We start from the raw sequence: 15,238 nt of genomic DNA, 5'->3' as shown, positions 1-15,238 counted from the left end.
GTGCAAGTCCTGAGGCTCTTGTGGCTTCTTTCTGATGGCAGCAGCAAAAAGAGCATGCCGTGGATGCTGCTTTCTGGAGACAACACATCGTGTAGATGAGCTCACTGGCGGGAAGGGCTTTACTCATGATGGACTGGCCATATTCACTACTTTTTTAGGATTTTCCATTCAAGGGCATTGGTGTTTCCATATCAGGCTGTGATACAGCCAGTCAATATACTCTCCACCACACATCTACAAAAGTTTGTCAAAGCTCTAGATGTCACGCAGAATCTTCGCAATCTCCTAAGGATGTAGATGCTTTCTTCATAATTGCACTTGCGTGTGGTCTCAAGCCAGGTCCTCAGAAATAATTACACTGAGCAATTTGAAGTTACAGACCTTCTCCACCTCTGAATCTCCGATGAGGACAGGCTCATGGACACCTGGTTTCCTCCTCCTGAAGTCAATAATCAGCCCCTTGGGTCTTGCTGACATTGAGTAAGAGGTTGTTGTTGTGGCACCACTCAGCCAGATTTTTAATCTCCCTCCGATATGCTGATTCATCATCATCTTTGATTCGGCCTACAACAGTGGTGTCATCAGCAAATCTGAATATGGCATTAGAGCAGTGCTTAGCCACACTGTCATACGTACAAAGCAAGCAGAGCAGGAAACTAAGCACACAGCCTTGTGGTGCACCTATGCTGATCGAGATCGTAGAGGAGATGTTGTTACCAATGCGAACTGACTGGAGTCTGCAAGTGAGGAGATCAAAGATCCAAAAGGAGGTATTGAGGTGAAGGTCTTGAAGCTTATTGATTAGTTTAGAGAGTATGATAGTATTGAATGCTGAGCTGCAGTCAATAAATGGCATCCAGATGTATTCACCTTTGCTATCCAGGATGTTCCAGTGTTGAGTGAAAAATCAATAAGAGTGTCTTAACCAGTAAGAGCATCTGCTGCAGACCTGTGCTCCAGTAGGCAAATTAAAGTGTAGAAGATAATAAGAGACATAGATGGAGTGGACAACCAGCACTTCTTTCCCCAGGGTGGCAATGATCAATATCAGAGGACACCATTTTAAGCAGAGTGGCGGGATGTTTAGGGAAGATGTCAAAGCTAGTTTTTTCCTTACATAGGGAGTGGTGGGTGCCTGTAACACATTGCCAGGAGGAATGGTAGAGGCAGATACAATAGGGACCTTTTAGATAGAACATGGATGAAAGAAAAATTGAGGATTATAGGTCATGTAAGAGGAAAGAAAATTGTGGAGTAGGTTATGAGGTTGGATAACATTGTGGGCAGAAAGGCTCTTACTGTGCTACTGTTCTGTGTTCTAAGAGGGCTGTGGTATTAGTGTAGAACCTAAAGCAATTGTTTATGCTTAGAAACGTTCAGAACTTAAGGTAAAGACAAAGGCAGGAAAGCAGCCAAAGGAACATACAAATTGCTGGAGGGACTCAGCAGGTCAGGCAGTGTCTATGGAGAGGAATGAACAGTTGATGTTTTGGGCCCAGACCCTTCATCAGGACATCAAAGAGAGGAAAGCACCCAAAGGAAGAGGATAGCCAGTTTAAGCTATGCCCAACCCCCAGTTCTCTGAAGTGAGGAGTTGCATCAATGTTGATTTTTGTTTTTCTCTTGTTTAATAACTGAACATGCCCCCACTCCGTGTTCCTCAGTCTACCAATGAGGCAAATCCAGGAGTACCTGAAACAACCGAGATTGTGATTTTCATAGCTCAGGTCCAAACTGGGCAGTGCAGGGCCACATTGGAAAGCGAGGTCTTCTCGAAACAAAAGAAAAATATTTGACCCTTCTTCTAGTCAATTCTTACCTCGTGAGTATTAATCAACTCCCCGACGGTTATGTAGATGACTGGTTTGCTCAGGCTGACCATTTCTGAATACTCATCCATATTAAACCTCTCCTCGGGTTCAGGGACGTTGCAGGCTGCACGGAAAAATGCTCTGGAATTCACAAAGAAAGCAAGCCCACATCAGGATAATTCTTCTTGCTCCTACCTCTCTCCTCCAATCTGCTGAAATATGGCTGCACTCGCCCACCCCAGCTTGAAATTGCAGTGGAGTAACTCTTTCCCTCTCCGTACCCTGGGGGCTGCTGCCAAGGATAAGGTTTGGGACCCGACTGGAGATCAAAGAGGAAGGTGGTAGGGGTCCGTGGCACAAGAGGCCAAGGCAGTAAGTGAGGTAAAATGGGGCAGCAAATAGGTGACCAGGCAGAAGTGCAGGCTGCTGTAAAGATTGCCCACCACACTACTCAAACTTGTATCTACATTTTTGAGGTAATGTTACCTTTCATTCACTATCGAGTTACACGATGGATGGTTGAGGGTCTGCCGAATAAAGTGAATGGTTGCTTAACGGTGTAGGGAAAGATAATGATTTTTTTTTGTAAGATCTTTGCTGATATCTGCTGGAAAGGAGCTGAACCTGGAGGGTCCACCATGCTGCTCGCACCACACTTCAGCATCTCACCTTGTGGCTATTGTCCACATACAATCGATGCGACCATGAGTTACTTCAGTTGTATAGTCCAGCTTGATGCTACACCAACATTCCCACATGGGGCAACCTTCCTCCAGTTTCGGATTCATCAAATCCAGATGCATAAGAGTTATGGAGCATGCAACTAAGCCCTCCAGTCCAATTCACCTGTGTTGACCAAGAGACTCATCTATCTTAATCTAATTTGCTTGTTTATGATACATACAGTATCTCACAGCATCTGAGCAGCACTTGAAAACTGTGGCATGGGATACTGCAGGCAGTGTACCTGAAAATGGGATTAGTAATCCAAAAAGCTCTGAAAACCTAAGTTTTTTTCGCCAACAGCTGACGACACTCAGGTGTGACGTGGCAGCACTAGCAGAGGCTGCCAGACGTCAGTTGTGGCTCAGCACTCATACTGGTTACACGTGCATTTGCTGTTTGCTGATATTTTGTGTTCACTGTTGACTTTGTGTTTAATTTCACTATGAAAATGTCAAAAAGAGCTGCAGATACCCCTATGGGTAACAATGAGAAAGAGAGAAGGAAGCATCTATCATTATCAATAACGCAGAAAATGGAGTTATTGCAGAGGCTTGATCGTGGTGTGTCTGTGCAGCGTCTTACTGAAGAATATGGTGTCAGAACTACCACTGTATATGATTTAAAGAAACAAAAAGACAAGTTACTGAAGTTTTATAGTGACAGTGACGTTCTACATTTATTCCAATAAGTCATTTACCGTGCGTTTGATTCGGTTCGTTTGAAGCTGCATATTTTTATGTTTTATTGAACATTTTTGTTGGAAATAAAATTTTTTTTTGTCATTATTCCCTAAACAATACAGTATAACAAGTAGTTACATAGCATTTACATTATATCAGGTATTATAAATAATCTAGAGATGATTTAAAGTACACGGGAGGATGTGCGTAGGTCTGGAGCTCTGCTGGGCCCTAAAGTCCACCCGCACTGAGACCGGTTAAATAAGAGACTTGAGCATACGTGTTTTTTTGGTATCCGCGGGGAGTCCCGGAACCAATCCCCCGCGGATAAGGAGGGATTCTGAAATCCGAAAAATTTTGAATTCTGAAATGCAACTGGCCCCAAGGATTTCGGATAAGGGATTGTGGACCTGTATAGATAGATTTTCAATGGCTAGTAAGGAATCAATGGGCCAAAAGACCTGTTTTGCTGGTAAATAAGAGTTGTTTCCTTATTGTTTCAGACATCATGAAAAAAAAAACAAAACAGGCATCCTGTCACTTCTTAACTGCCTGATCTCTTTGCCCAGCCACTTTTACAGATTTGTTCAATTACAATTATGGGGACAGAATATCTGTCATGTTATCTTTAAAAATATTGCTATGTAAGGGGTGGCATGGTAGTGCAATGGTTAGTATAACACTAAATTCCCACCGCTGACTGTAAGGAGTTTGTATCTTTTCACTGTGACCACATGGATTTCCTCTGGATGCTCCTGTTTCCTCCCACCTTCCAAAGGTATACATGTTAGTAGATTAATTGGGCTCAATGGACCAGAAGGACCTGTAATTGAGCTGCATTTCTAAATAAGACTAAAGAAATAGCAGACAAAGGTGAGATCCGCACTTAGGGAGATCCAACATCAAGTACACAGTATTAACAGAATCCTCAACAGCATGGAATAACAGAAGGAGTTGGGGTCCTGGTACACAGCTCTTTGAAATCTGCTGTACAGGTTGATAGGGTGGTAAGAATGGCGCATGATGTGCTTGCCTTTAATGAGTTTAAGAGTTAGGAAGTTATGCTGCAGCTTTATAAAACTGGTTAGGCTACATTTTAAGTCCTGCGTTTATTTCTGGTCACACATTATAGGAAGTATAAGGAGGCTTTGGAGCATATGCAGAAGAGGTTTATCAGGATGCTGAACAAGCTGAGGTTGTTTTACCTGGAGCAGTGGAGGTTTAAGGGAGATCTGACAGAAGTTTATGTAAAAGATGCCAGGCATAGAGAGTCAGTATCTTTTTCCCTAAATTTAAAATGACCAGTACTAGACAGCAAGAGAAAATCTGTAGATGCTGGAAATCCAAAGCAACACACACACAAAACGCTTGAGGAAGTCAGCGGGCCAGGCAGCATCTATGGAAAAGAGTAAACAGTCAATGTTTCAGGCTAAGACCCTTCATCAGGACTAGATGGCATGTTTTTAAGGTAAGGGGAAAAAGCACAAATGGGATGTGCAATTAAGTTTTTATTTTATATACACACACAGAGTTGCAGTTGGGGACGGTAATACACTGCCAGGGTGGTGGTCTAGGTAGATAGAGTGTTTAAAAGACTCTTAGATGTCAGAATCAGAATTAAGTTTATTATCACTGATATATGCCAGGAAATTTGTTTTTGCAACAGCAGTACAGTTCAATACATAAAATATAAAATTATAATAAAATACATAAAACTATAAATAAGTAGTGCAAGAATAGTGAGGTAGTGTTCATGGGTTCATTGTCCGTTCAGATATCTGATGACACAAGAACATGCAGAGAAGGGAGGGAGATTGTCGACGTGCAGGGAAGAGGGACTAGATTAATTAGAAGTCATTGTTCAGTTAGTTTCCCACAATGTGCCCTGTGCTGTACTATTTTATGTTGTGTGTGTATATATGACATTTCCCTCTGCCCATACACATTCTATCTTTCAATAACATTCAGGGACACAAACCTAGTCGCGTATCTCTCACCCAAACCCAGGAAGCTGAAAATTGGAACCCAGTCAGCCCCGAGCAACACACTCTGATCAAACTGAGACCTTCTGGCTCTGAGTGACTCAGTTAATGCACCTTTGTTTGACAGCCTGGCTGATCTGCAGCATATGAGAGGCTGTGACTGAGAGGTGCTGAGTCTCCTTCCCGACAGTCTGTTCCAGCAGCAGCTCCCTGCTGTGATCCAGCGAGAGGGCAGACTTCCCTCTCCAAACAGCCCAGCCAGCTTCAAAGGATCAGACGTTAATGTGAGTACCAACCCTCCCTTTTTGCTTTGCAGAAGTAACTAGAAAGGTAAAAGAACGTCACTGACACCCATAAGTATTCTGCTTTTAACCATTTCCAAACAGAAGAAATGCTCTTATATAGAATAATATTCATTTTTAATAAGAAGATTTTTGACAAAACATTGCAAGGTTTATTGAGCAAAGACATCATTAACGAGGGTTGGGGGTGGGTGGCATGGGATGGGGGGGCGAGTTGGGGGAAGAGCTGATGGCATTAGACCAGGAATAACAAGGAAGCCCTATTTTTTTTTTAAACAAACCTATTTTGCTAAGTCTCAAGCCACTACATTAACCACTGATTTAAAAAATATAATCTGTAAATAAAAACTGTCCATTATTAACAATTTTTAAAGTTCAGGACAATGTCAGTTTAGTAACAGATTATCAGAAAGTTTGATAAATTATATTGATCAAATCATAAAGCAGTCAATCTAATGATGCTAGTGCCTTTCAACCACTGTCCTCCCCCATTTTCCACCAGGTATGTCAGAGAGAAACACAGTATGGAAACAGGAGCATTGGCCTATTGTACCCATTTACATCAATATTGTTTTACTTTCCCCATTATCCCCCATTCTGCTCCCCAAATTATACCACTCATCTACATGCTAGAGGCTAATTATGTATTTGCCCACCAAACCATCAGAATTTCACCATGAACAACAGGAATTCTGCAGGTGCTGGAAATTCAAGCAACACACATCAAAGTTGCTGGTGAACGCAGCAGGCCAGGCAGCATCTGTAGGAAGAGGTGCAGTCGACGTTTCAGGCCGAGACCCTTCGTCAGGACTAACTGAAGGAAGAGTGAGTAAGGGATTTGAAAGTTGGAGGGTGAGGGGGAGATCCAAAATGATAGGAGAAGACAGGAGGGGGAGAGATAGAGCCAAGAGCTGGACAGGTGATAGGCAAAAGGGGATACGAGAGGATCATGGGACAGGAGGTCCGGGAAGAAAGACAAGGGGGGAGGGGACCTAGAGGATGGGCAAGAGGTATATTCAGAGGGACAGAGGGAGAAAAAGGAGAGTGAGAGAAAGAATGTGTGCATAAAAATAAGTAACAGATGGGGTACGAGGGGGAGGTGGGGCCTTAGCGGAAGTTAGAGAAGTCGATGTTCCTTAGCATCTTTCCCTCCCCCCTCTCTCTGCCTTCCGCAGGGATCGCTCCCTACACAACTCCCTCGTCCATTTGTCCCCCGCATCCCTCCCCACTGATCTCCCTCCTGGTACTTATCCGTGTAAGCGGAACAAGTGCGACACATGCCCTTACACTTCCTCCCTTACCACCATTCAGGGCCCCAAACAGTCCTTCCAGGTGAGGCTACACTTCATCTGTGAGTCGGCTGGGGTGATATACTGCGTCCGGTGCTCCCGATGTGGCCTTCTATATATTGGCGAGACCCGACGCAGACTGGGAGACTGCTTTGCTGAACATCTACGCTCTGTCCGCCAGAGAAAGCAGGATCTCCCAGTGGCCACACATTTTAATTCCACATCCCATTCCCATTCTGACATGTCTATCCACGGCCTCCTCTACCATAAAGATGAAGCCACACTCAGGTTGGAGGAACAACACCTTATATTCTGTCTGGGTAGCCTCCAACCTGATGGCATGAACATCGACTTCTCTAACTTCCGCTAAGGCCCCACCTCCCCCTCGTACCCCATCTGTTACTTATTTTTATGCACACATTCTTTCTCTCACTCTCCTTTTTCTCCCTCTGTCCCTCTGAATATACCTCTTGCTCATCCTCTGGGTCCCCCCCCCATCTTTCTTCCCGGACCTCTTGTCCCATGATCCTCTCATATCCCTTTTGCCAATCACCTGTCCAGCTCTTGGCTCCATCCCTCCCCCTCCTGTCTCCTCCTATCACTTTGGATCTCCCTCTCCCCCTCCAACTTTCAAATCCCTTACTCACTCTTCCTTCAGTTAGTCCTGACGAAGGGTCTCGGCCTGAAACGTTGACTGTCCCTCTTCCTACAGATGCTGCCTGGCCTGCTGCGTTCACCAGCAACTTTGATGTGTGTTGCTAGAATTTCATAGAAACATAGAAAATAGATGCAGAAGTAGGCCATTCGGCCTTTCGAGCCTGCACCGCCATTTATTATGATCATGGCTGATCATCCAACTCAGAACCCCGCCCCAGCCTTCCCTCCATACCCACTGATCCCCGTAGCCACAAGGGCCATATCTAACTCCCTCTTAAATATAGCCAATGTACTGGCCTCAACTGCTTCCTGTGGCAGAGAATTCCACAGATTCACCACTCTCTGAGTGAAGAAGTTTTTCCTAATCTCGGTCCTTAAAGTCTTCCCCTTTATCCTCAAACTGTGACCCCTTGTTCTGGACTTCCCCAACATCGGGAACAATCTTCCTGCATCTAGCCTGTCCAATCCGTTTAGGATTTTATACGTTTCAATCAGATCCCCCCTCAATCTTCTAAATTCCAACAAGTACAAGCCCAGTTCATCCATTCTTTCTTCATATGAAAGTTCTGCCATCCCAGGAATCAATCTGGTGAACCTTCTTTGTACTCCCTCTATGGCGAGGATGTCTTTCCTCAGATTAGGGGACCAAAACTGCACACAATACTCCAGGTGTGGTCTCACCAAAGCCTTGTACAACTGCAGTAGTACCTCCCTGCTCCTGTACTCAAATCCTCTCGCTATAAATGCCAGCATACCATTCGTCTTTTTCACCGCCTGCTGTACCTGCATGCCCACTTTCAATGACTGGTGTATAATGACACCCAGGTCTCGTTGCACCTCCCCTTTTCCTAATCAGCCACCATTCAGATAATAATCTGTTTTCCTATTTTTGCTACCAAAGTGGATAACTTCACATTTATCCACATTAAATTGCATCTGCCATGAATTTGCCCACTCACTCAACCTATCCAAGTCACTCTGCATCCTCTTAGCATTCTCCTCACAGCTAACACTGCCGCCCAGCTTCGTGTCATCCGCAAACTTGGAGATGCTGCATTTAATTCCCTCATCCAAGTCATTAATATATATTGTAAACAACTGGGGTCCCAGCACTGAGCCTTGCGGTACCCCACTAGTCACCGCCTGCCATTCTGAAAAGGTCCCGTTTATTCCCACTCTTTGCTTCCTGTCTGCTAAACAATTCTCCATCCACATCAATACCTTACCCCCAATATCATGTGCTTTAAGTTTGCACACTAATCTCCTGTGTGGGACATTGTCATTTCACCATGTTTTCCTTTACGCACTTTCTTAATAAATAAAAGCCTCTCTTTGAGATTGTTAAAAAAGAGGAGACTCGTGGGCACAAGCAAGATTCAATCACCCTAACCATTCACTTCACTCCCTGCTTGTCGAGCACTGGAAGCCAGTTCACAAGTGGCATATTCTGAGGCTATTGGAGCTCTTCTCGGTTTCCTCTCTGGGTATAGATGGCTGCTAATTGATAGGTACCATTACTAGGGAGAAGGTTCTTGGGAAACTGAAATGTTTGAAGGTAGATAAGTCACCTGGACCAGATGGTCTACATCCCAGGGTTCTGAAAGAGATGGCTCAAGAGATTGTAGAGGCATTAATAATGATCATTCAAGAATCTCTAGATTCTGGAATGGCTCCAGAATACTGGAAAATTGAAAATATCAAACCACTCTTCAAGAAGGGAGAGAGGCTGAAGAAAAGAAACTATAGCAACTCACACAAAATGCTGAAGGAATTCAGCAGGCCAAGCAGCAACTATGGAAAAAAGTACAGTTGCTCAAGGGTCTCAGCCCGAAACGTTGAGTGTGCTCTTTTCCATAGGTGCTGCCTGGCCTGTTGAGTTCCTCCAGCATTTTGTATGCTGCTTGGATTTCCAACATCTGCAGATTTTCTCTTGTTTGTGAAAAGAAACTATAGGCCAGTTAGTCTGACCTCAGTGGCTGGGAAGATGTTGGAGTTGATTATTAAGGATGTGGTTTCAGGGTACTTGCAGGCACATGATAAAATAGACCATAGTCAGCATAGTTTCCTCAAGGGAAAATCTTGCCTGACAAATCTGTTGTACTTCTTTGAAGAAATAATAAGCAGGATAGCCAGAGGAGAATCATTCGATGTTGTGTACTAGGATTTTCAGAAGGCCTTTGACAAAGTGCGGCACTTGAGGCTGCTTAAGCTATGAGACCTTGGTATTACAGTAATGTTTCTGGCATGGAGTTGTAATAAGGGGAGCATTTTCTGGTTGGCTTCTAGTGTGCACCACAAGGGTATGCATTGGGACTGATTCTTTTCATGTTATATGTCAATGATTTGGATGATGGAATAGATGGCTTTTTTGCAAAGTTTGCAGATGATATGGAGATAGTGGAAAGTCAGGTAGTTTTGAGGAAGTAGAGAGGCTACAGAAGGACTTAGATTAGGAGAATGGACAAAGAAGTGGCTGATGGAATACAGTGTCAGGAAGTGCATGGTCATGCACTTTGGTAGAAGAAATTAAAGGATTGACTATTTTCTAAATGGAGAGAAAATACAAAAAAAACTGAGGCACAGAGCGACTTGGGAGTCCTTGTGCAGGATTCCCTAAAGGTTAATTTGCAGTTTGAGCCTGTGGTGAGGAAGGCAAATGCAATGTTAGCATTTATTTCAAGAGGACTAGAATATAAAAGCAAGGATGTAATGTGGAGACTTTATAAAGCACTGGTGAGGCCTCATTTGGAGTATTGACAGCAGTTTTGGGCACCTCATCTTCGAAATGATGTGCTGAAACTGGAGAGGATTCTAAGGAGGTTCACGAAAATGATTTCAGGATTGAAAGGCTTGTCACATGAAGAGTGTTTGATGGCTCTGGGCCTGTATTCACTGGAATTCAGAAAAATGAGGGGTGACCTCATTGAAACCTATTAAATGGTGAAAGGCCTTGACAGAGTGGATGTGGAGAGGACGTTTCCTATGATGGGAGCATCTAAGAGCAGATGACACTGCCTCAGAATAGAGGGGCGTCCTTTTAGAATGGAGATGAGGAGAAATTCCTTTAGCCAGAGAGTGGTGAATCCGTGGAATTCTTTGCCATAGGCAGCTGTGGAAGACAAATCTTTAAGTATATTTAAGGCAAAGGTTGACAGATTCTTGATTGGTCAGGGCATGAAGGGATATGGAGAGAAGTCAAGAGACTGGGGCTGAAAGGAAAATTGGATCAGCCATGATGAAATGGCAGAGCAGATTCGATGGGCCAAGTGGCCTAATTCTCCTCCTATATCTTATAGTCTTATGGACCTTACTCGCACTTTGATGGGTCACAATCCCAGCTCACGCACCCTCCCTGTCTAAGTGGGTGACATACCCGTCTTTGAACCAGACTGTACCAGTTAATCTGCAGTCAGACAATAGACAATAGGTGCAGGAGCAGGGCATTTGGTCCTTCGAGCCAGCACCGTCATTCACTGTGATCATGGCTGATCATCCACTATCAGTATCCAGTTCCTGCCTTATCCCCATAACCTTTGATTCCGCTATCTTTAAGAGCTCTATCCATCTCTTTCTTGAAAGCATCCAGAGACTTGGCCTCCACTGCCTTCTGGGGCAGAGCATTCCACATATCCACCACTCTCTGGGTGAAAAAGTTTTTCCTCAACTCCGTTCTAAATGGCCTACCCCTTATTCTTAAACTGTGGCCTCTGGTTCTGGACTCACCCATCAGTGGGAACATGCTTCCTGCCTGCAGCATGTCCAATCCCTGAATAATCTTATATGTTTCGATAAGATCCCCTCTCATTGTTCTAATTTCCAGTGTATACAAGCCCAGTCGCTCCAATCTTTCAACATATGACAGTCCTGCCATCCTGGGAATTAACCTTGTAAACCTACGCTGCACTCCCTCAATAGTAAGAATGTCCTTCCTCAAATTTGGAGACCAAAACTGCACACAATACTCCAGGTGTGGTCTCACCAGGGCCCTGTACAACTGCAGAAGGACCTCTTTGCTCCTATGCTGAACTCCCCTTGTTATGAAGGCCAACATGCCATTAGCTTTCTTCACAGCCTGCTGTACCTGCATGCTTACTTTCAGTGACTGATGTACAAGAACACCTAGATATCGTTGTACTTTCCCTTTTCCTAACTTGACTCCATTTAGATAATAATCTGCCTTCCTGTTCTTGCCACCAAAGTGGATGACCACACATTTATCCACATTAAACTGCATCTGCCGTGCATCTGCACACTCACCCAACCTGTCAAGTCACCCTGCTTTCTCATAACATCCTCCTCACATTTCACAATGCCACCCAGCTTTGCGTAATCTGCAAATTTGCTAATGTTACTTTTAATCCCTTCAGCTAAATCATTAATGTATATTGTAAACAGCTGCGGTCCCAGCGCTGAACTCTGCGGTACCCCACTGGTCACTGCCCGCCATTCCAAAAGGGGCCCGTTAATCGCTACTCTTTGTTTCCTGTCAGCCAGCCAATTTTCAATCCATGTCAGTACTCTGCTCCCAATACCATGTGCCCTAATTTTGCCCACTAATCTCCTATGTGGGACTTTATCAAAGGCTTTCTGAAAGTCCAGGTACACTACATCCACTGGCTCTCCCTTGTCCATTTTCATAGTTACATCCTCAAAAAATTCCAGAAGATTAGTCAAGTACGACTTCCCCTTCGTAAATCCATGCTGACTTGGACCGATCTTGTTACTGCTATCCAAATGTGTCATAATTTCATCTTTTATAATTGACTCCAGCATCTTTCCCACCACTGACATCAGGCTAACCGGTCTACAATTCCCTGTTTTCTCTCTCCCTCCTTTCTTGGACCGAGATAGTGGACTGAGAGACAGTGTAAGCATCACTAGTACACAATCATCTCATCATCTTCACAATGATGTTTTGCCTTAACTATGGAAAATTGCCAGTTGCATTTCCCACTTTACAGTCAGTGACTGATACTGTAAATTGCCAAGTCTATGTGGCTTGGCTTATAAAGACATTGTTTCAAAATTCCAGTGATCTATATACAATTCCAAACTCCGGGCATTGTGTAGAGTTTGCATGTTCTCCATGACTGCTTGGGTTTGCCCTGTGTGTTCCAGTTTCTTACAGCACAGAGAAAGGCCCTTGAGCCCATCTAGTCTGCCTACTTCCAGTAACCTGCACCTGGACCACAGTTGTCCATACCCCTCCCATCCATGTAGCTATCAAAATTTGTCTTAAATGTTGAAATTGACCATACATCCACCAGTTGCAACTCCCTTATCGTGTGGAAAACTGGTGGGAGCTGATGGGATCGTGGAGGGTTGGATAACATAGTACCAATGGGTGCTCTGTGGTCAGCACAGAATTGGTGGGCTTGAAGGGTCTATTTCTGTGTTGTATGATTTTCAGAAGGCCTTTGACAAGGTGTCACACATGAGGCTACTTAACAAGATAAGAGCCCATGGAATTAAGGGAAAGTTACATATGTGGATAGAGCGTTGGCTGATTGGCAGGAAACAGAGAGTGGGAATAAAGGGATCCTATTCTGGTTGGCTGCCGGTTACCAGTGGTGTTCCACAGGGGTCCGTGTTGGGGCCGCTTCTTTTTACATTGTACATCAATGACTTGGATTACGGAATAGATGGCTTTGTGGCTAAGTTTGCTGACGATACAAAGATAGGTGGAGGGGCCTGTAGTGCTGAGGAAACGGAGAGTCTGCAGAGAGGCTTGGATAGATTGGAAGAATGGGCAAAGTAGTGGCAAATGAAATACAATGTTGGAAAGTGTATGGTTATGCACTTTGGCAGAAGAAATAAACGGGCAGACTATTATTTAAATAGGGAAAGAATTCAAAGTTCTGAGATGTAATGGGACTTGGGAGTCCTCGTACAGGATATCCTTAAGGTTAACCTCCAGGTTGAGTCGGTAGTGAAGAAGACGAATGCAATGTTGGCATTCATTTCTAGAGGAATAGAGTATAGGAGCAGGGATGTTATGTTGAGGCCCTATAAGGCGCTGGTGAGACCTCACTTGGAATATTGTGGGCAGTTTTGGTCTCCTTATTTAAGAAAGGATGTGTTGACGTTGGAGAGGGTACAGAGAAGATTCACTAGAATGATTCCAGGAATGAGAGGGTTAACATATGAGGAACGTTTGTCTGCTCTTGGACTGTATTCCTTGGAGTTTAGAAGAATGAGGGGGGACCTCATAGAAACATTTCGAATGTTGAAAGGCATGGACAGAGTGGATGTGGCAAAGTTGTTTCCCATGATGGGGGAGTCTGGTACGAGAGGGCATGACTTAAGGATTGAAGGGTGCCCACTCAGAACAGAAATGTGAAGAAATTTTTTTAGTCAGAGGGTGGTGAATCTATGGGATTTGTTGCCACGGGCAGCAGTGGAGGCCAAGTCATTGGGTGTATTTAAGGCAGAGATTGATAGGTATCTGAGTAGCCAGGGCATCAAAGGTTATGGTGAGAAGGCGGGGGAGTGGGACTAAATGGGAGAATGGATCAGCTCATGATAAAATGGCGGAGCAGACTCGATGGGCCGAATGGCCGACTTCTGCTCCTTTGTCTTATGGTCTTATTTCCTGACATGTCCAAAGTTGCTACACAAGTGCAAGCTGCGGTTGAGAGGTCAGCTTGTATTATCGATACCAAAAGACCTTTGGCCGCTGGACTTCGAAGCAGGCTCAAATCCAGCTGGCTCCTTGCATGCTTTCCATCCATGCTGGGTTGAGCATCGAGCTAGCAACTCTGCCTTGGAAACAAAACAGACAAAAATACTGAAAAAAGGGCAAGGTTGCTGCCCGATGCGCGGAAAGGAACAAGAAAGGACGTTGTATAGGTGCAGGGTGGTGTTGAAAGAAGTTCAGATTCCACCATTAAACTCCAGGATGAGACTGGCACACAATAAAAGTGGTGATAAAATTCATCTCCTGGCCACAGAGAAAAGGTGGAAATAAAACAGTCCTCTATTGTACCTGGAAAGTTTGGGTGGTGGGGTGGGGGGGGGGGGGAGATGCATACAATAGAAAGGGGTTCCAGTGGAGATCAACTACGGTACAAGTACAGGACACACACACACACACACACACACACGCACAGAGAAGAAAACAGATGCTTTGGGGACAAAGTGTAATACTGAAATACCTCAGTAGGTCAAGCAGCATCTGCAGAGGCAAAAGGAATGTGTTGGTGTTTCAGGTCCAATCTCTGTATTGAGATTGTGTATGTGGGAGGGGGGCAAATAGTCAGTTGATGCAAGTGTGGGCGTAGGTTGGTAGGTGAGAGGTGGAATCAGGCGAGGAGAGTAGTAATGGGCAGATGGAGCCAGGCTGGTCTGAAAAAGGTGAACAGTGGTAAAGAGAACGTGGGAGGACTGGAGAGAGTGAGAAAGGAACACTAGGGGTGTGTGTTACCGGAAATCAGAAGCTGATATTCATTCCATTGGGTTGTAAGCTAACCAAGTGGAATATTAAGTGCGGTGCCTGTGGTTAGCGTTAAGCCTCACAGTGGCAGTGAAGGCGGCCTGAGGATAGACAGGTTGGTGCGGGAAAAGGAAGAGGAACTGGCAACTTGCTCCAAGCTGCTCTCTGCAGATTTAAACACAAGAGATTCTGCAGATGCTGGAAATCCGGAGTATCACACTCAAAGTGCTAGAAGAACTGAGCAGGTCAGGCTGCACCTATGAAGAAAAATAAACAGTCCACGTTTTGGGTTGAGACCCTTCGTCAGGACTCTGTTTATTTACTCTTTACCTCTGTTACAATCGCTCTACTCTTCTAAA

General features: G+C 44.5%; 1 protein-coding gene across 1 annotated transcript in view; it reads right to left on the bottom strand.

The window, feature by feature from the left end:
* The window catches only part of iqgap3 (IQ motif containing GTPase activating protein 3), a 217,613-nt gene that overhangs the window by 36,376 nt on the left and 165,999 nt on the right, over positions 1-15,238 (bottom strand). The window contains exon 30 of the mRNA XM_072281088.1: positions 1,820-1,952. Within this exon, the coding sequence (XP_072137189.1) occupies positions 1,820-1,952 (133 nt within the window). The remainder of the gene's footprint in view (positions 1-1,819; positions 1,953-15,238) is intronic.

Source organism: Mobula birostris, chromosome 2 (genome assembly GCF_030028105.1).
Source record: "Mobula birostris isolate sMobBir1 chromosome 2, sMobBir1.hap1, whole genome shotgun sequence".
In the NCBI taxonomy this organism is placed as follows: domain Eukaryota; kingdom Metazoa; phylum Chordata; class Chondrichthyes; order Myliobatiformes; family Myliobatidae; genus Mobula; species Mobula birostris.
Note: the sequence above shows the minus strand (reverse complement) of the source record. Positions and strands in the feature narration are given on the sequence as shown.